The sequence below is a fragment of the Aedes aegypti genome, chromosome 2 (assembly GCF_002204515.2).
Source record: "Aedes aegypti strain LVP_AGWG chromosome 2, AaegL5.0 Primary Assembly, whole genome shotgun sequence".
Classification (NCBI taxonomy): Eukaryota; Metazoa; Arthropoda; class Insecta; order Diptera; family Culicidae; genus Aedes; species Aedes aegypti.
In genome coordinates, this window is record NC_035108.1 from 288119627 (window position 1) to 288140310 (window position 20684).

General features: G+C 39.2%; 1 protein-coding gene across 2 annotated transcripts in view; it reads right to left on the reverse strand.

The window, feature by feature from the left end:
- LOC5566254 overlaps positions 1-20684 on the reverse strand; it is a 48449-nt gene that overhangs the window by 12883 nt on the left and 14882 nt on the right. The window contains exons 3-7 of one of the 2 annotated variants that reach the window (XM_021845283.1): positions 10514-10618; positions 10362-10449; positions 9780-10087; positions 9565-9717; positions 9412-9498 (exon numbers count right to left, since the gene is read on the reverse strand). In XM_021845283.1, the coding sequence (XP_021700975.1) occupies positions 9412-9498; positions 9565-9717; positions 9780-10087; positions 10362-10449; positions 10514-10618 (741 nt within the window). Of the gene's footprint in view, positions 1-9411; positions 9499-9564; positions 9718-9779; positions 10124-10361; positions 10450-10513; positions 10619-20684 lie in introns of both variants that reach the window. The other variant, XM_001650581.2, reaches the window with a different exon arrangement.

The following is a 20684-nucleotide window of genomic DNA, read 5'->3' on the forward strand; positions in this document are numbered from 1 at the left end:
CCCACCCTGCGCAAAAAAAAGGTGCATAGTTTTTAGCGTTGAGCACGCCGGCTGTGGGAGCGGTTGTGTGTCATGCTGTCAACGAAATGTGATCAGGCTGGTGGCGGGACGCATACGCCACTAACGCCATCTTTTAGCTGATTGCCACTTGGCGATTTGCGGCGGCCATGTTTTTACACAAGTGGCTGAGTCTAACTTGAACGTCTGTCTGCGGTAAAATGTAAAGCTCCGATAACACTCGCATGATTTGTTTACTCTTTCATTTCGGTTGCATTCACACTTTTGGCTGTCAGTCCTATCACGAAAAGTGCTCATGGATAGCCTTATTATCCACCTGCATTCATACAACACGCATGAAATTTATCGTTCGTTGAAGATAACGAGCCATGAACGAAAACAAGACAGACACACACCAACCACTGTTTGGCGCCGATCACTGTGTGTCGACACTTGTAACATTCGCTAACCCACTCTCAATCTGATCAAGAAACAGAGGCGAATATTTTTTTATTTTCTGTGCAATGTTTGCAACCAAAGGAGTGTTCAATGGTCCAATAGATTATAATTAGATTGTTAAAGGCTGCATTACCAGAAATTATGAATTTTTCTACCAATGTTATGTAAAACATAAATTACGCGAATGGCTCGATACTGTTGCAGTCTCTGAGAGTTGCTGCTCTTAAACGCTCTCGTGCCACATAGAAACGAGAGAGTGAATGTTTACATTGATAGGGCTCTCTGAATGTGATGTGCCACGAAATGTTATAGTTCGCGAATTGTTACATCCTCCGAATACAGCTCGATCGGCTTATTCGGATCAAAATCCAAACACTGCCCATATAACAGCTGTAGAACGTGAATTGGGTTATATGTTTTGCTGATCACTAGAAGCAAAATGAGTAATCCGTGGTGCTGAATAAATATGGCATGTAGAAGTGTATTACAAAATTATGAACATTTGTATGAGAAGACGAACTTCAGACTTTAAGCGCTATTTTCTCTATGCCTACTTTTTCCATCTGGGACAGTTATGCTTTTATTGGCAGTTATAAGGGTTAACTTTCGCATGAGCAGGAACCCAACAGAGTTTATAAAAACCTTTTCCTTTTGTTACCTTGCCCTCTGATTTTAGATGTAAACAACATTATGTTTATTTTTCAATCATGATCGGATCTACAATCAAATTTTCTACGAAATAGTTGGAACGGCCATCCATTTCAGTTTTTGAGGTTTATAATTATTTTTTGTTAAATACATGGTTGAGGCGACACATGTCGGAATCCAAGCATGGATTGCACAATGGCCGGCTTCCTCACGATTTCAAAGGCACTAATCTGCTAAAATAATGAACGAACAAAGTTCTTCTACTTCATTTAAATTTTCTTCTAGTGCACAATGCCAAAATATAATTTGGACTGCAGTTTGATGCTGTTTTTTTTTTTTTTTTGTACCGTAATCCGGGATATCATTGATCAGCGGGGTAACATTGATCGAAATGACTCACCTCATCAAAAGTTTGTATTATCATTTATTGATGAAACATTTTCAAATCATGAACGGTGCTTCTGTTTCTTATATTCATAAGCAAATAAAAGTTAATATTTTTGTGAAAATTGCGTTTACCTTATGCGCGAATTTGTCAACTTTTCGAAATAATTATTTAAATTGTTAAGGATGACACTACCGAAGATTGGTGTCTCATATGAGTTCTGCAAACGATATAAGCAAGCAAAATGTGGTTCTTACTAAAAATGATATCGCCGAAAACGATTCCGCTGTCAAAACTTTTATAAGTATGCTCAATTAGGCAACATTACTGAATTACTGTTAGCAATGTAAAATTCCCATAGGAAATTGCCTACCTTTAGGCGTATTCCGCGGTTCGATGTGTTTTTATTTTTAAAATAACTCAAAAAGTAAATGACTTGTAAGCGTTTGGTCTTCATATTCGGCTTCAGGGGCCATGATTTAAGTAAGTAACGATATTTTCAGTATTACCGAACGTTGTTTATATAGGTGATCAATGTTACCCCATATCAACTAAATAAAAAAAATCGCCTAAAACATTTTTTTTAACATGCTTAAATCTTTCAATAAACTAAATACAATATATAGTCTCGAGCTATGGGTGGCAGTACTTGTTTTTAAAATATAAAACCTGCAACATTTGCATTTTCAAACGAAATATTGAAGAAACATTCAGAAAAATGATCAATGTTACCCCGGATTACGGTACTTTCAATTGGTACATTATTGAATTTTTGTTTCCCAGCTTTAGCTCGGCGATAGTTTCAGAAATTTGGTTATTGCGGGGAAATTTAAAAATTTGGATTGCCTCGCGGAAATAACGCGCAGTGAGCAATCTCCGCATGGAGCAAATGAACCACAGTAAGCATTGCAGTTTTAAACATGATTCAATTTGTTGACATTGATAATTTGCAATGAAATGATAGTTTGAATGCAGTACATTATTTAGGTCAGATGACGCAGTAATCAAAATTGCAACTTCCCATAAAGACTAGCCATTGCTCGAACTACTCAAATTCATGTTTCTCAAATTTCTTAGGCAACGAGCCTTCACACATATCTGACACAATCATCCCCCAAACTCCTGCCGTTTCTATGTAAGACCTGAGAGAGAGGAGACAGCTGGCTTAGATTGCGAGCTCCCAAAAGTCAAGGGAACCTGTCATCAACTGTCACTGGAAAACCGCACATTCGAAGGGCAGAGCGTGAAAAACCGTCAAAATTTGGCCAAACTAAAACTGGATTTGATTGAAAATTCTGGTTGTTTTCCGGTGCTTACGCATATAAAATCATTGATTATTTAAATATTGTCGATTGGACTCAAATTGCTACTGAATTATTTTTAATTTTATGATCCTTTTGATTACAAATGAAATGTGAAAATGGTTTTGACCCAGTTTGTGCTCTCCGAACCATTGTGCACAACCCAAATATGAGAAGAAGAAATCTAAGAAGCCAAGAACACAAGCCAGTTGTCAGTGAGCTGTCTCCTCTCTCTCAGTGTAAGACTGTCCTGAAAGCAGAGTTGGGAAGGGTAATGGCTTGAATTTTTGCGAAAATCACATGGCTCTTCTAATAGGGTAGATGTATTAGTCTTCGCCATGCTTTAGTTTTCGCCCCCTTCATACAAATTAAGACTTTTTTGTATGAAGGGGCGAAGATTAGTGCAAATTTGTTGGGATGCAAAGACTAGATTTTTACCCTACAGTAGTTCAAAATTGTGAATCTCATCTAGTAGCCTATGTTGGGTACATGAATTTTCTAAATCAGTAGTGTCATTGAAGGCTGTAAATGCGGGAAATGCAGTGTGAAATAGAACATTTTTCTACAGTAGTTTTGGGTTTCCCTTAGCAACTGGTGTTTTGCTATTTTCAAGGTACCGTTTTGATTCATATTACGGACAGCTTCAAATTCCGGACACTCTACTTTGTATGGGAAACTTTTCACACGAAATATTTCAATATTTGTCGTTCAAAAGTTCCCACTTTCGAGGCTCGTTTTGATAAGCATTTTTCATGGAAATCTATTAAAATTTAGAATGCTCAACTACCTTACACGTCTCTCTAGTGGTTGGGTAATTTCAATTGATGATTTGGCATTTCCAACTATGATTTTCATGAGCTGTCCGGAATTCGAATCAAAGTGTCCGGAATATGAGGCAAAAGTGAGGAAGCGTCCGGAATAAGAATCATGAAAAGTATGCACATTTCCATTTATTTCAATATTTTTTTGTTGCGGAATCGAAATCTTCACCCACCATCCGAAAGTTAAGTGGTTTAGGAGTTCGGTGACGCTGAGGAATCATACAGAATGATATATTTTATATGCTTTTTGATAAGTTAAACTTCACTGAGTGCTTAAGTGTCCGTAATATGAATCAAAACGGTATTTTGCCTACAGCAGCAATAGGCGTGAGTTTCACTGGCTCCGCTGACTGTGATTTGCTGCGCTTGCCTACACACTAAGATTAAATTACTGGGGTCGGTAAAATTTTACTGGGTTTTGGGACTACCAAAAAGTGTCGCCACACGTAATTGTAAAGCAAATTTCACCATGTTTTTTAATCGATATATGATATACATAAAAAAACTCGTCATTCCGTGTCATCGGCTCAGGTATTGGCGTTCCCCACCAAAGTAGTAAAGAGAACATTACAAATGTAACTCGATGTTCTGTGATATGTCAACTCGCGAAATTGTCCTTCATTTATTAATTTGTTAACTAATTATAACTAGTTCTATTGCACAAAATCGAAAATAGATATGTTAATTAACGCAGCGACACTAATATATCTATATAAATAAAAATGGAATGGTGTTTGTATGTCACGAAATGGCTTCTGAACGGGTCAACGGATTTGAATGATTATTTATCCATTTTGTTCGTCAAGTGTTCCGACGTGTTTGTGTGTATTAAACTCCCCAGGATATTCACCTGTAAAGCCGAAAAATGAGCGTGAACGGAACTTTAATTTTGTATGGGACAATTTAGAGCGTTTTCCAACAGCTTACTTGATGGCAGGACGAAGTTGGCCGGGATTACTAGTTAAGAATAAAATAGCTGAATTTTCCATTATTTTTATTGATTTCGAAATATTATCAAAATTTTCATTTTATGTTGGTGGTAAAACACACGATAACACATTTCAACATTTTTGAAATGTTTTATCACAGTCCTAAAAATACATCTATGAATGATTATAACCCCTTCAAAAACAGTTCTAAAGGTTTCTGATTCGACATCATATCATTACGATATTCACCTCATCCGTGCCTAAAATTACATCAGTTTTAATTTCTGAACCTGGTTCTGACTTCAATTTATCTCCGTATCAACAAAAGCACTCTTATTTATGCTCTAAATCATCCGTGCGTAATAAAAAATTATTTAAATTTGTTGTTCATGCGTAACAAGTTCGCTGGCTAAGTTCTTTTCACTCAATCGGCAGATTAAATAACTCAACATCCAGTACTGTGCCACTTACTCAAATTCGAGGTAACGCACTTAGGTTCGGTTTTTGGGTTGTTTTGCTCTTCGCTCTCTGACAACAATAGAAGGAGCGAATGAAATAGGGAGATAAAAATAACTCAAAAATAAGTTAAAAAATACTCAAATATGGGTTTTCCATTTTCTCCGTGTAGTGTGTTATTTGTTTCTTTGCAACCACAGATTCAATTTGAATGTAACTTATTCATTTTGACAGCTCTAAGCTAAGTTACATGCAAGTAAAAATGCAACACCTATGTAATGTAAACGAAACGTAAGTTACAATGTAATAGCTTAGTAACCAACATTAAAAATCGTCAATAAGATATGCTACAAATGATCTGAAATGCAACGGCAATGTAATTTGTTTTATTTTTTTAAAAATATTGCATTTGCATTTGAATCCCTTTACTACGGACATCACCAGAAATTACTAAAGAGATTACTGCCGATATTTTCCCATAGATTCATCCTGAAAATATATAAGGAATGCCCTAGCACTCCTAAAATTCTTTCAGTGATTCTTTGATGGGATTTCCATACAGATTTTTGTTCAGAACTGAATGAGCGATTTCTCTTAGGCTGTTTCCTTTAATTACTCCAAAAAATGCTTTTGGGAGATTCCTGAAAAAATTCAACATATAACTGAAAAAAATAATGGAAAGAAAAATCCATTGAGAAAGTGTTGGAGGGTTTCATAGATTGATTTCTAAAGAAATACCAAACGATACTCTAGATCCCCGATAAATCTCGAACGGAATCGCAGGAGAAATTTACGAATAAATTGTCGGAATAATTTCTAGGAAAAATACTATGCTCGTGGAAACCCTAAATAAGAATTCCTGAATGGTTTCTTAGATATCCTGGAAGAAATTCTGTAGAAACCTTTGATTGATCTCCTGGAGGAATCTTCTGAACATTGACTATTCTTCCTATGTTTATTGTCTTCATAATTATTAAATATAATGAAACATGAATTACACGAGAGGAGTCCGCTTCTCTGTCATAATTTTCTTTAGAAGATTCAATAAAACATAAAAGCTACAAAATATCAAACCCTGTGTGCTCTGTGGTCCATACTGATCAGACCACAAAAATCATAAGTTACATCCCTTAAATTTGTTCTGCTTCTGGGGTCCAATAAGCTACGGTGAGGCTAATCGAGCTTGAGAAGAGGGATTGTGCTCAAATTTTCATAGTAGCTCAGATGAACCAGTTATTTATCTTGGAAGTTGTACTATCTTGTATCTTGGAATTTGTACTAGTTGATTTTCTCCGTATAACGATGAACCATCACAACGGGCACTTTATTTTCGTCTTGTATTAATTCCAGTTGAATGCTGTTGTATACTGTTAGTTTCTATTCACCTAGATTTTAACAATCCTAAGATATTTTAAACCTTTTTTTCAGGGGAACGTCCCATTCTGGAGAATGTCATTCTGAGTAATAGGTTTCTGTGAAATGTCGTATTTTAAAACTAAAATTTTGAGACCGTATAGAAGAATAGTATAGCTGTTTCTTTTATTCCAGGGTTTCCCAACCGGTGGTCCGCGGACCCCCAAGAGGCCGTGACGATCCTTCATGTGGTCCGCGAAGGCTTAGTAAATAAGTGTCGTGATTGGTTGATTGGCAATCAAATTTAACGAGTTTTATTTTTGAAACCGCATTTTTTTTTTTTTGAGAAAGCAGGCCAGGTAAATTTTGATAACTAGAGATGCTAAGTTTTAGAGCGCGATGTAACTTAATTCGTCCTGAAGGTATTGGTAGAAAAATTCAGGCATATTTTTAGCTTCACTCTTGTCAGATTTCGCCACAAAAGTTGTTAGGTCCTTGTATTGACGAGATTGAAGAAATTCAAAATTCACCAATGTTTCCACTCAAATCCCTTTGAATTTACCAGGATGTGAGGTTTTTTACTAATATCCCGTATCCACCTGAGAATGAAAAAAAAAGTTCAAATTGCTGCCATTCCGGCAAATATTGACGGATTCCAGACACTATCTCACAAGCTTCTTTGGAATTTTTAACGGTCGATAATTTACTCCAGAAAAGGAGACCATGAGATAAAGATATGCATAGCAGCAAAGATGGTTTAAAGGAAAAAGATGATCGACTCTTCATTTTGCCATATATTTTGCCGACGACACGTTATTCAAGTAACACAACTGCCATCTGTTGAGTCAAAAGTGCGTAAACATTATATTCAGCTAAATTTCAATCATCGTGCAATCAAAAAGCGAAAATAGGAAGAAATCAAAACAACCACACTTAAAAATTGTTACACAGAAGTGAGTTCGACTCACATAACATCAGGCTTTTCTGGACCAACACAAAATATGAGTAATTTTTATACATACTAAAATATGTTCATGTGCTGGTTTTTTCTTCTTTTTCTCACATTTTATGCCATTTAGAGATGATTGGCAAAATCAACCTCCCCGTTTCAGCTGCGCACTTTTTTTCAAGCGTGAAAGTCATAAACGAACACCTCAACATCTGGTGGTCACTAGGAGAACGTTGCATATTAGTTGGCTTTTGACTCACCAGAGCGGCGCTTTTCATGTCGCCTAGAAAAGACGGGAGTCGGTTATCTTTTTCCTTCTAAAAATCTTTGATAACAGCTTACAAAACTTTGTTTTTTTTTTTGTTTTTTTTTCTGGTGAAGTTCTTGGGGATAACCGCCCAAGCAACCAAAATCTCGTATTTTATTTGAGGAGTGAACTCAAAAGTTCACTTCTAGTAGATTTTGAGTTTCAATGAAACTTTTTCGCTAAATAAGAGAACATAACGGATACTGACAGAACTTGATTGTCGAAAAAGTAACTGATGCACTAATCAACAACTATAAAGTTTAGGACAAATTCGAGTCAAACTTTTTCTCTTTTTTATGGTCAATATTTTTCTTTCTAAGCAACTTAAATGAACTTTATGTAAACTGAAGTTCGGTTGATTACTTGAAAGTGAGCTGCTTGAGACAAAAAATCTCCTTCATCTGATGTTTTGGTTTTAAATATTGTGATTTTTAAGGACGGTTCATTAATTATCTTTGAGGAACTGAGGGAGAGATTTTTTATTGAAATCTTCCCAAGAATATGACCTGTAAGATTTATTTTGTCATTTTTGGATGCATCTTCCAAGTATACCTATTGATTCATTTGAGAACTTTTGTAGGTTTTCCTAATCGTATATACAAACTCGGTGCTAGAAGCTGTTGGGTGCATGGTGAGATCTTTGACAAATGCGTATCGAAGTGTATTTATTTCAGTCAAGTTTGATTCAAATCTTAAGCTGTATTGAGTTTTATTGACTCAGTGTCTGTCCATATCATGATAACGCCTCCATTTTCACAAAATTCGATTTCAGGAATAGCAATTTTCGGTGGTCCGTGAGTTAATTGTAGAACTTTGAAGGGGGTGGCAGCTCCAAAAAGATTGGGAACCATTGTTTTATTCGATAGAACACAAGTCTGTTTATCAGATGACAATTAAGAAGAGCTTATAATCATGTCTTTCGTAGAAGAAATCGTCTTTTTAACATGGGTGAATTACCATCCTGATATAGCATTTTAAATCGATTTGAGAACATACAGCAAAAATCACTATGTGTTCACTCGATTACCGAAATGAATATGATGTGGACGAAAGGTAGCTCACATTTTCACAATGTTAATGATTTAGCTTCAATCCCGTATGGATCTACATGGGCGCGTTTTTTGACCTACATGGAAACCATTGAGATCACCATACGTGAATAAAATTACTCACATAAATTGTGTAACGATATGCCTAAAAGAGCATTTTATTGCCTAGCTCAAAACAATTTGTTCGAAAAAAAAATCCTATTCCATAGTACATTGTCGAGGTGCCCAAGTAGTTTTTTACCCTACTCGGTCCGGTTTTTTCCGGCATCAATCCACAAAGGGCCGATTTCTTCACAGATAAAAATATGTTGTAAATTTTAGTTTATTTTCATGAACATATTTGGAGCATCAAAATAAACAGAAATGTCAACGACAAATCGCTTATTTTCCAATCGAATGCACTTTAAATTTATACGATCATTTAACATTCAAGCATCTTTATTTGAAAATTAATTGATTGATGCTGTTTTAATAGATGAATTTGAATTATTTTTTTATACTCTTCTATTTACGCTACATTGAACTTTAAATATTTTTATTTGTGTTCACCTTCGCTTACAGCGTAAACCACGTTAACCATATGGGTATTGTTAAACTAGGTTAAATGCCTAAGCGGTTGTTGTTGTTGTTGTTGTTGTTTGAGAGGGACTTTAACCCGAAGGTCATTCGTCCCTTGCCTAAGCGGTGATGAAGAAACCGCTTATAAGAGCGAAACCCAATGTTATTTCGATGTTCATAAGAACGAAAGTATGCTTACCTGGTCATAGTTGAAATGCAAAGGCTTCACACATACTCCAATGCTATTGGGGATATTACTGAATGTACGATTGTTAAAATCGGGATCCTAAAAATAAAGACAAGATTTCAGAAGACAGTTTTTTATTTTTGAAGTTATTGCTCCAATACTCACGTTATCGTTGTTTCTTAGCAGTAGTACGTTTCCAGGTGGCGATTTTATTTTGCTAACTACACTAACTGCGTACGGTATTTCTGGAAAAGGACCTCGTATTGGACAAAGAATGAAGCAAGCACTGTACTTCAGATTCCAATTTTCTCGTATGACCTAGAAAATAGAATTCAACATTATTAAACATTTGAGCAAACGTTGTCCAAATGAAGCCTCACCTTCACTCTTGCCATCACGGAAGCGGATCGATATCGGGTGGTATTTGAACCAGTTGGATACCAAAACCGGCACCACACCTTTTCCGGCCCACGCGTCTTCGTGGCCCCAATAATCCGCACCAATTTTCCATCTCTCCGGTCGTAATACGCCGAAAAAACGAAAAATTTGTAACGCGTCCCGTTGACGATTTCCCAGGAGCCATCGGTTGGGCGCATGTCGGCCGGGTATTGTGGAAGGCTTTGCTCCGTTTTAGATGGGAGCATCTGTCCCCATGGTATCACCGGAAGATTTCGCTGTTCTGCTGGATCTAATTGTACGGTCATACCAATAGACAGTTTTGAGTCTATTATGTGGTTTTCAAAAAAGGGTGCGCAGTTTCAAAGGAAAGTTCTAATTAGGAACTATAGCTACCGAACCTACAGGGGGGAATGAGTTTCTCGCATGCAGTAAGTATGAAGACGTGTTGAAAACATACATTTGAATGTGACGAATTATTCGCTACTAGATCAATTGAAAGTTGTTTTCATTAATGTTTCTTCCAAAAAATGATTCACATGCGACTTCTTTACAATATATCATACCTTTTTGATTCTTAATTATATTTTTAATAGCTGTGTTGCCATACTTTGTTTCACGCACGAATATACCGGTGTCGTCCAAATAATCGTCCTATTAAAAAGAAACCAAATTAACTGATTGTTTTCATACCACCCCATAATTTAAGGGGACCAACCTTAACGTCGTCATAATCGGGGACGGACTCCCCAAATCGCCCACCGCTACTTCCATGCCGCACTATGACTCCACCGCCTCGTCCTCGATCATCAATCATCAGCACCTAAATAAAAAAAAAAAGTTGAAATTAGTCAGATGTTGCTACACCGCTCCGGTACCCGGTCGGTTATGAAACAATCCACAAATGGAAAATACCCCCATACCAGAGCACGCAGCTGCTCATGTGGGAGGATGACACAATTTTCGGAAACATGTTTTGCATCGTTCAGTTATTTCCACCGGCGTTATATCGATACACAATTCGTCCGCTCTCGCAGTATCAACCATGAGCTTCGTAAATTGGCATAACAACATCAATCAACATTGTATGCCACATCTCTGATGATGCACCCAAAATTGACCATTGCGTTGTTTCAATTCCGGTAAATAAATGCTGTTTTGGCTAAGGTTACCAATCCTATTCTTTTTAGAGTACATGGAATCTTTTTTACCATTAAAATTTTGTATTTATTATTCTGTTTTATTCTGTTGTTTTATTCTGTTTGACACCAAATTAAATAAGTATGACTCAAGAATGATAACAAATCAGAACAGTTGGTAAAAAGTATTACGTAAAGTTGTAAGTATTAACCTTTATTAATAACTGTGGAAGTGCTCATTTAAACACTAAGCTGAAGGGCAGGCTTTTTCCCAATTGGGCCGTAATGCCAGAAAGAAGAAGAAGGTGACTCGTTTTTTAAGTTCTTTTGAGTAATCATGTCAATCAATCAATCTAAGATTGAAATTAAAATTGTTCAATTCCTTATCTGACCCATTTTTATGATTCATTGCCACATCCATCCTTAAGCCTTCCGATGAACATTTTCCCCAACTGATCTCTAAAACCGCCGAAGGCTCACAAATGAAATGTCAATATGCAAATTTAGCAGATATGCAAATCCCAAACGGCTGTACTCGGACAATCGGACCTGCCGGACTGAAGTGCTTTTGGCGTAATGAAATGTAAATTATCGGCGCGGCCTCTTGTTCGGTGTGCGGTGGACGGAAAACAACGACGACACTATCGGCGCTATTTTCACGCTATTCAAAGTTTTTTTATTTCCACTGGTCCGCCCGATGTTCTGTTTCTTTTCGCGATGCCTATAGTTTGCAAAATATTTGAGTGGGTATATCAGAAGCGACTGAGGTGGATACTCCGAGTTTGTTTGACTAAGAATTGTTCATGGTTATGTCAGGCTATTATAGCTTGCGTTGAATTGTTTGAACAGGATGGATTTTACGGTTTCGCAGCGACAGAACCACACTTGAAAGAATGACTGATAATTGTCATTCAGGTCGAAATTAGAAATACGCAAAACTTGGATGGTATGTATCATAGCGGTTAGTGCTAGACTGGGAATTTAGATCGTATAACGAGGATTTGTCTATTGATGTCTGTCTGTAAGAAAATCATCAATAATACGTACAGAAACTTTGATTTTGAGGATGAGCATTAGACTGATGCAAATTTTGAAGTTTTTGCTCCCCTATGCTCAAACGGTGTCAATTATGATGAAAATCATTCTCCCAAAATTTGAAGTGATTTGGAAGAAATTTGGTTGTGCACAGGCCATTTGAAGTTTCTATGGAAATAACTTTGGTAAAGACCAACCTTTTGTGTTCAGGCATCAAACCGCTCGTAATAATAATTTATGGAAATGTGAACAAACTCTACTCATGTGAAATCTTCCTAGCTACAACTTTGACGAAGACCACATTTTGGTGGGACTTATGGATAATTTGTTATTATTGATAACAAAGTGTAAATCATGCTGAGATGATCAGTCAACTTCACATAAACACATCAGCACAGGAACGTCAACGAGAGAATACGGACCGGAACAATCGGCAAAGACCACAGCGACGAAAATGGACTAGCGATTGGAAACTCGGTACGTGGAACTGCAAATCTCTCAACTTCATTGGAAGTACTCGCATACTCTCCGATGTACTGAAGACCCGCGGTTTCGACATCGTAGCGCTGCAGGAGGTGTGCTGGACAGGAGCACTGGTGCGAACGTTTAGAGGTAATCATACCATCTACCAGAGCTGCGGCAACACACGCGAGCTGGGAACAGCATTTATAGTGATGGGTGATATGCAAAGGCGCGTGATCGGGTGGTGGCCGATCAATGAACGAATGTGCAAGTTAAGAATCAAAGGCCGATTCTTTAACTTCAGCATAATCAACGTGCATAGCCCACACTCCGGAAGCACTGATGATGACAAGGATGCATTTTACGCGCAGCTCGAACGCGAGTACGACCGCTGCCCAAGTCACGACGTCAAGATCATCATAGGAGATTTGAACGCTCAGGTTGGCCAGGAGGAGGAGTTTCAGACCGACGATTGGAAAGTTCAGCGCCCACCGGCTGACGAACGAGAACGGCCTACGACTGATAGATTTTGCCGCCTCCAAGAACATGGCCATTCGTAGCACCTATTTTCAGCACAGCCTCCCGTATCGGTACACCTGGAGATCACCCCAGCAGACAGAATCGCAAATCGACCACGTTTTGATCGATGGACGGCACTTCTCCGACATAACCGACGTCAGAACCTATCGTGGCGCCAACATTGACTCCGACCACTACCTGGTGATGGTGAAACTGCGCCCAAAACTATCCGTCATCAACAATGTACGGTACCGACGCCCGCCCCGGTACAATCTCGAGCGGCTGAAACAACCGGATGTGGCCAATGCGTACGCGCAGCATCTTGAGGCAGCGTTGCCGGATGAGGGCGAGCTCGATAGGGCCCCTCTTGAGGACTGCTGGAGGACAGTCAAAGCAGCCATTAACGACGCTGCCGAAAGCGTTGTCGGATATGTGGAACGGAGCTCAAGAAACGATTGGTTCGACGAGGAGTGCCAGGAGGTTTTAGAGGAGAAGAATGCAGCGCGGGCTGCAATGCTGCAGCATGGTACGCGGCAAAACGTGGAACGATACAGACTGAAGCGGAAACAGCAAACCCACCTATTCCGGGACAAAAAGCGCCGCCTGGAAGAGGTGGAATGCCAAGAGATGGAGTTGCTGTACCGTTCTCAAGAAACGCGGAAGTTCTATCAGAAGCTCAACACATCCCGCAAAGGCTTCGTGCCGCGAGCTGAGATGTGCCGGGATAAGGATGGGAGCATCTTGACGGACGGACGCGAGGTGATCGAAAGGTGGAAGCAGCACTACGATGAACACCTGAAAGGCGCAGAGAACACAGGCACAGAAGGTCAGGACAGCGAAGGCGATGGCTACGTCAGCACAGCGGACAGCGGAAATCAACCAGCTCCCACGATGGGGGAAGTTAAGGATGCCATTCAACAGCTCAAGAACAACAAAGCCGCTGGCAAGGATGGTATCGGAGCCGAACTCATCAAGATGGGCCCGGACAGGTTAGTCGCTTGTCTGCATCGGCTGATAGTCAGAATCTGGGAAACGGATCAGCTACCGGAGGAGTGGAAGCAAGGCGTTATATGCCCTATCTACAAAAAGGGCGACAAACTGGAGTGTGAAAATTATCGTGCAATCACCATCCTAAACGCCGCCTATAAAGTGCTATCCCAGATTCTCTTCCGTCGTCTATCACCTATAGCAAACGAGTTCGTGGGAAGTTATCAAGCAGGTTTCATCGACGGCCGCTCGACAACGGACCAGATCTTTTCCGTGCGGCAAATCCTCCAGAAATGCCGTGAGTACCAGGTCCCTACGCACCATTTGTTCATCGATTTCAAGGCGGCATACGATAGTATCGACCGCATAGAGCTATGGAAAATCATGGACGAGAACAGCTTTCCCGGGAAGCTCACAAGATTGATCAGAGCAACGATGGACGGTGTGCAAAACTGCGTGAAGATCTCGGGCGAACACTCCAGTTCGTTCGAGTCTCGGCGGGGACTACGACAGGGCGACGGACTTTCGTGCCTGTTATTCAATATTGCGCTTGAAGGTGTCATGCGGAGAGCCGGACTTAACAGTCGAGGCACGATTTTCACGAGATCCGGACAATTTGTTTGCTTCGCGGACGACATGGATATTATTGGGAGAAAATTTGAAACGGTGGCAGATTTGTTCACCCGCCTGAAACGCGAAGCAACAAGAGTCGGGCTAATGGTGAATGCGTCGAAAACAAAGTACATGCTGGTTGGCGGAACTGAGCGCGACAGGACCCGCCTAGGAAGCAGTGTAACGATAGACGGGGATACCTTCGAGGTGGTGGACGAGTTCGTCTACCTCGGATCCTTGTTGACGGCTGACAACAATGTTAGTCGGGAAATACGAAGGCGCATCATCAGCGGGAGTCGTGCCTACTATGGGCTCCAGAAGAAACTGCGGTCAAGAAAGATTCACCCCCGCACCAAATGCACGATGTACAAAACGCTCATAAGACCGGTAGTCCTCTATGGGCATGAGGCGTGGACTATGCTCGAGGAGGACTTGCAAGCTCTTGGGGTTTTCGAACGCCGAGTGCTAAGGACGATCTTCGGCGGCGTGCAGGAGAACGGCGTGTGGCGGCGAAGGATGAACCACGAGCTCGCTCAACTCTACGGCGAACCCAGTATCGTGAAGGTAGCTAAAGCTGGAAGGATACGCTGGGCAGGGCATGTTGCAAGAATGCCGGAAAACAACCCTGTAAAGATGGTGTTCGCCACGAATCCGGTCGGAACAAGAAGGCGTGGGGCGCAGCGAGCTAGGTGGATTGACCAGGTACACCAGGACCTGGAGAGCGTGGGTCACAGTCGAGGATGGAGAGAAGCGGCCATGAACCGAGGGAATTGGCGAAATATTGTTGGCGAGGCTTTATCAAGATAATTGATGTAAAGCCAAATAAGTAAGTAAGTAAGTAAGTATGATCAGTCAACTACTTTCAGAGCAACACTGCTTTTTTGCTGTAGAACATAGTAGCCTAGATTACTTTAATCTATTTTTACCCGCCAGCACCACTGTTGCCTGCACACTTAATTCAGAATGCTGAATCTCGGCTAATTTTAACCGAGATCCGCACAGCCGAGTAGTCGGCAAACAAATTACCTGGGATCTCAGCAAATAAAAGCCGAGTATCAGTAAATCGTGCTTCGTTGCTAAGCAACCGGAGAATTTGTTAGCTGAGTCTCGGTTAAAATCGGGAAACCGAGATTCGCACAGCCGAGCTCGTGAAACAAATCTAAGTGTGTGCCGAGCAGTTGGTTAAGCATGCAAAATGCAATCCTAGTTTATGAATAGGAATTGCAATTTCTCCTGAAATCCTATCAAAATGTGGTCTTCAGCAAAATTGTAGCTGAAAGGATTTCACATGAGCAGTAGTTGTTCACTTTTCCATAAAATATTATGTCCAATAGATAGAGCCGTGAACACAAAAAGTTGGCGTTTTCCATAGTAATCTCTTTTTTTTTATTCTTAATTTCTTTATTAGTATTATTCCAAACATTACATTCATTATGTCTTATATCTAGGTGTTCTATGTTATAAGACAACACTATCATCCTAATTTGGTAAAACAAATCTAAGAATTAATTAACATTTTGTTAACAACATATTACATTTCATTTGCCGTAGCAGTTCAGATTTTTTTACAGGTGAGTTGATTTCACCTGCTTATAAGAGAAAAAAGCTTTGAATTTACTTAACCTAACATAACCTAAACATATAACGCATTAATCGTGGCAATAGAAGATTGTAACGATTTTTGCCTGAAATAATTATTTATTTTATTTGACATTTGTTCCAATGTTTCAACATTGGACATTCTATGTAACTCATTGGTACTATACCAGGCAGGAAGCTTCAGAATCATTTTCAAAATTTTATTTTGAATTCTCTGCAGAGCTTTCTTCCTGGTATTACAACAGCTAGTCCATATTGGTACAGCATACAACATGGCTGGCCTAAAAATTTGTTTGAATATCAAAAGCTTGTTCTTAAGACAAAGTTTTGATTTTCTATTAATAAGTGGATAGGGACATTTTACATATTTGTTAGATTTGGCTTGAATGCCCTCAATGTGATTTTTGAAAGTTAAATTCTTATCTAGCATGAGCCCTAGATACTTAACTTCATCTGACCAATTTATTGGAACCCCTCTCAGCGTGACAACATGTCTACTTGAAGGTTTCAAATAAAGAGCTTTTGGTTTATGTGGGAATATTATTAGTTGAGTTTTGGAAGCATTAGGAGAAATCTTCCATTTTTGCAAGTATGAAGAAAAAATATCCAAACTTTTTTGCAATCGACTACAGATGACACGCAGGCTTCGTCCTTTGGCGGAGAGGCCTGTGTCATCCGCAAACAAAGATTTTTGACATCCTTGAGGAAACTCAGGTATGTCAGATGTGAAAATATTGTATAATATTGGTTCCAAAATGCTGCCTTGGGTAACACCAGCTCTTACAGGAGGTCTTTCAGATCTTGAGTTCTGATAATTAACCTGAAGTGTACGATTTGACAGATAACTTTGAATGATTCTAACAATGTATGTTGGAAAATTAAAGTTTTTCAATTTTACGATCAAACCTTCATGCCAAACACTGTCGAATGCTTTTTCTATGTCTAGAAGAGCAAGACCAGTAGAATAGCCTTCAGATTTGTTGGAACGGATCAAATTTGTTACACGTAAGAGTTGATGAGTGGTCGAATATCCATGGCGGAATCCGAACTGTTCATTGGCAAAAATTGAATTTTCGTTGATGTGGGCCATCATTCTGTTCAAAATAACCTTTTCAAAAAGTTTACTGATGGAGGAAAGCAAACTGATTGGACGATAGCTAGAAGCTTCTGCTGGATTTTTGTCTGGTTGTAATATTGGAACTACCTTAGCATTTTTCCATTTGTCAGGAAAATATGCTAATTGAAAACATTTTTTGAATATATCAACTAAAAATGATAAGCTACTTTCTGGAAGTTTCTTGATGAGGATGTAGAAAATTCCAACATCAAAAGGAGCTTTCATATTTTTGAATTTTTTAATTATAGTTCTCACTTCTTCCAAATCAGTCTCTCAGGCATTTTCGAAAACGTTCTCTTGATTGAGAATATTTTCGAACTCCTGAGTAACTTGATATTCAATTGGACTAGTAAGTCCCAAATTAAAATTGTGCGCACTTTCAAACTGCATAGCAAGTTTTTGAGCTTTTTCGTAATTAGTTAGTAATAATTTGTTATCCTCTTTCAATGCCGGTATTGGCTTCTGAGGTTTTTTCAAGATTTTTGATAATTTCCAAAAGGGCTTAGAACCAGGGTCCAATTGAGAAATTTTATTTTCAAAATTTTTGTTTCTTAAATCTGCAAAACGTTTCTTGTTTACTTTCTGCAAATCCTGCCATATAATTTTCATAGCAGGATCACGAGTGCCTTGAAATTGCCTTCTCCTCACGCTTTTAAGACGGATCAAGAATTTAACATGGTAATCTCAATATTAACTTCAAATGGCTTGTGCACAGTCAAATTTCTTCCGAATCATTTCAAACTTTGGGAGGATGCTTCTTCTTCTTTCTGGCGTTACGTCCCAACTGGGACAAAGCCTGCTTCTCAGATTAGTGTTCTTATGAGCACTTCCACAGTTATTAACTGAGAGCTTTCTTTGCCGATTGACCATTTTTGCATGTGTATATCGTGTGGCAGGTGCGATGATACTCAATGCCCTGGGAATCGAGAAAATTTCCTTTACGAGAAGATCCTCGACCAGCGGGATTAGAACCCACGACCCTCAGCATGGTCATGCTGAATAGCTGCGCGTTTACCGCTACGGCTATCTGGGCCCCCGGCTATCTGGGAGGATGCTATTTACCATAATATAAATCGTTTAAGCATAGGGGAGCCAACATTTCAAAATTTGCAGCACTCTAATGAGCATAGACGTAGTTGCTACTGCGTGATTGACCAGAGCAATAAAAGTTGCACAGAGATTCATTGAATGGGGCTTGGGATTAGTTTACCATTCTCAATGTGCACAAATCAAGAGCTCAAAATTCAAAAGTCATGGTGATGCGATCCATGATATATTCACGCCTAACGGGGTTCGCGATATTATTTTATAATCGCGTTGTCAGCCGAACAAGTGTTCATCGCTTGTCTCCACAAAAAACCAGCGACGTGATCAATAGATCAAACATTACTCGGTTCGATTCAGGACATTACATACAGAACACAAAAGGAATGACGTCGACAACTAGTTGTTACTTCCCCTCTTATGACATCTTCTTAACATTTTACACCGCGCTAGCTGTATCAATAACTGGGTTTACTAAGAAGAGACAAATTTACTCCAATTTGTTAAGATGATTTTCTGAAGAACAGCGTGCAAAACAAGAAGAATAAATTTTTAATAGGGGACACCCATAAATCACGTGGTCTTATGTTTGCCGGTTGAGACTCTCATTTTTTTTACCGTGAGGTTTTGGCTAAGACTCTCCCCTTTCGTCCATAACTACGCACTTTTTTCTATGAAATATTGCAAGATAATCTTATCAATTGATTTCTGATGAACTTGTTAATCTTGCAATGTTATCTCCGATTATATTAGTTTTTGATTTTCCAACATCTAAACACTTGAGAGCCACGAAGTTCATGTTCAAAACCTTTCAAAACCCCCTTTCCTATCACAGATCTTTGCTAGACTCATCCTTAAATAGGTACATTGTTCTTTCGAACAATACTCGTACATTGCAGTAGAGTCCATGAAAAATATGAAAATCATCAGATCATGGTAATTTTTGTATGAAAATTAGAACGAACACAAATTGTATTTGTTTATTAATTAACTTACTCTGGTTATCGTTTTGACATGATTTTAATTTATCCATCTCCCCTTACGAGAGAGAACGTGGAAATATACCTCCCAAATTTTATCATTGTGATGTAAGTTTCGGAGCCGTCAACGATCTGATGAAATTCTTCACATGCATTTCAGTCATTTATTTAGTTAACATCTTAACAGATAACACTGAATCAACAATTTCACGTCACAATACTCCGTTTGTGGCCACAACTCTTTATCTTCGGTTCTACCCCACGCTCGGCAAATCGATACGCACTTGATCCTTCCAGCTTTGTCCACCTTCTGGATACTGGGTTCGCCGTAGAGTTGGGCGAGCTCGGGGTTCATCCTTCGCCGCCATACACCGTTTTCCAGCACACCGCCAAAGATCGTCCTAAGCACCCGAAGTTCCAAGTGCTTGCAAGTCCTCCTCGAGCATCGTCCACGTTTCATGCCCGTAGAGGACTACCGGCCTCATGAGCGTTCTGTACATGATACATTTGGTGCGGGTGTGAATCTTTTTTGACCGCAGCTTCTTGTGGAGGCCATAGTAGGCCCGACTTTCACTAATGATGCGCCTCCGTATTTCACGGCTAACGTTATTGTCAGCCATCAGCAAGGATCCAAGGTAGACGAACTCGTCAACCACCTCGAAGATATCCCCGTCTATCGTAACACTGCTACCTAGTCGAGCCCTGTCGCGCTCGGCCCCACCAGCTAGCATGTACTTTATCTTGGCCGCATTCACCACCAGTCCAACTTTTGCTGCCTCGCGTTTCAGGCGGGTGTACACTGCTCATAACTGCTTTTCGAGTTAATATCGGAGAGAGTCATCAAATGACAAATACTTTCGCTCAACTTAGGGGCCGTCCATAAATGACGTAGCATTTTTTCAGTTATTTTTTACACCCCCCTACCCCCTCGTAGCATTTCGTCACAAATGCTGATACTCCCCCTTGGAAAATACGTAGCATATCAAGCACCCCCCCCCCCCTCCTATATTTTTTTATTTGTTTTCTTTAGCAATTGGGTTAAGAAAATAGCTTGGAAAACAGTTTTTAATAAACTTATTTCCTGTTGAATTTACATTATTTTCATATAAGCTAATTTGTATTACTTTTGCTGTTGTAACCATGAAAAACAAGTTTACAGCTGGAAGTGTAGAAAAAAAAATCTTTGATTTGATAGATGAAGCTAACATAAACGAGTTGGGGTATAATATTCTTTGAAATATATTGAACAGTTATTGCGTTATATTAAATGATTGTTGTTAGGAAAATAATTTCGATGGAAATGAAATATTTTATTTTATTTTTTAAAGAAATAAAGCTCCAGAACAATTTGGAAAACAATGCACCCCAAGTTGTTAAAACATTGACTTATAATTA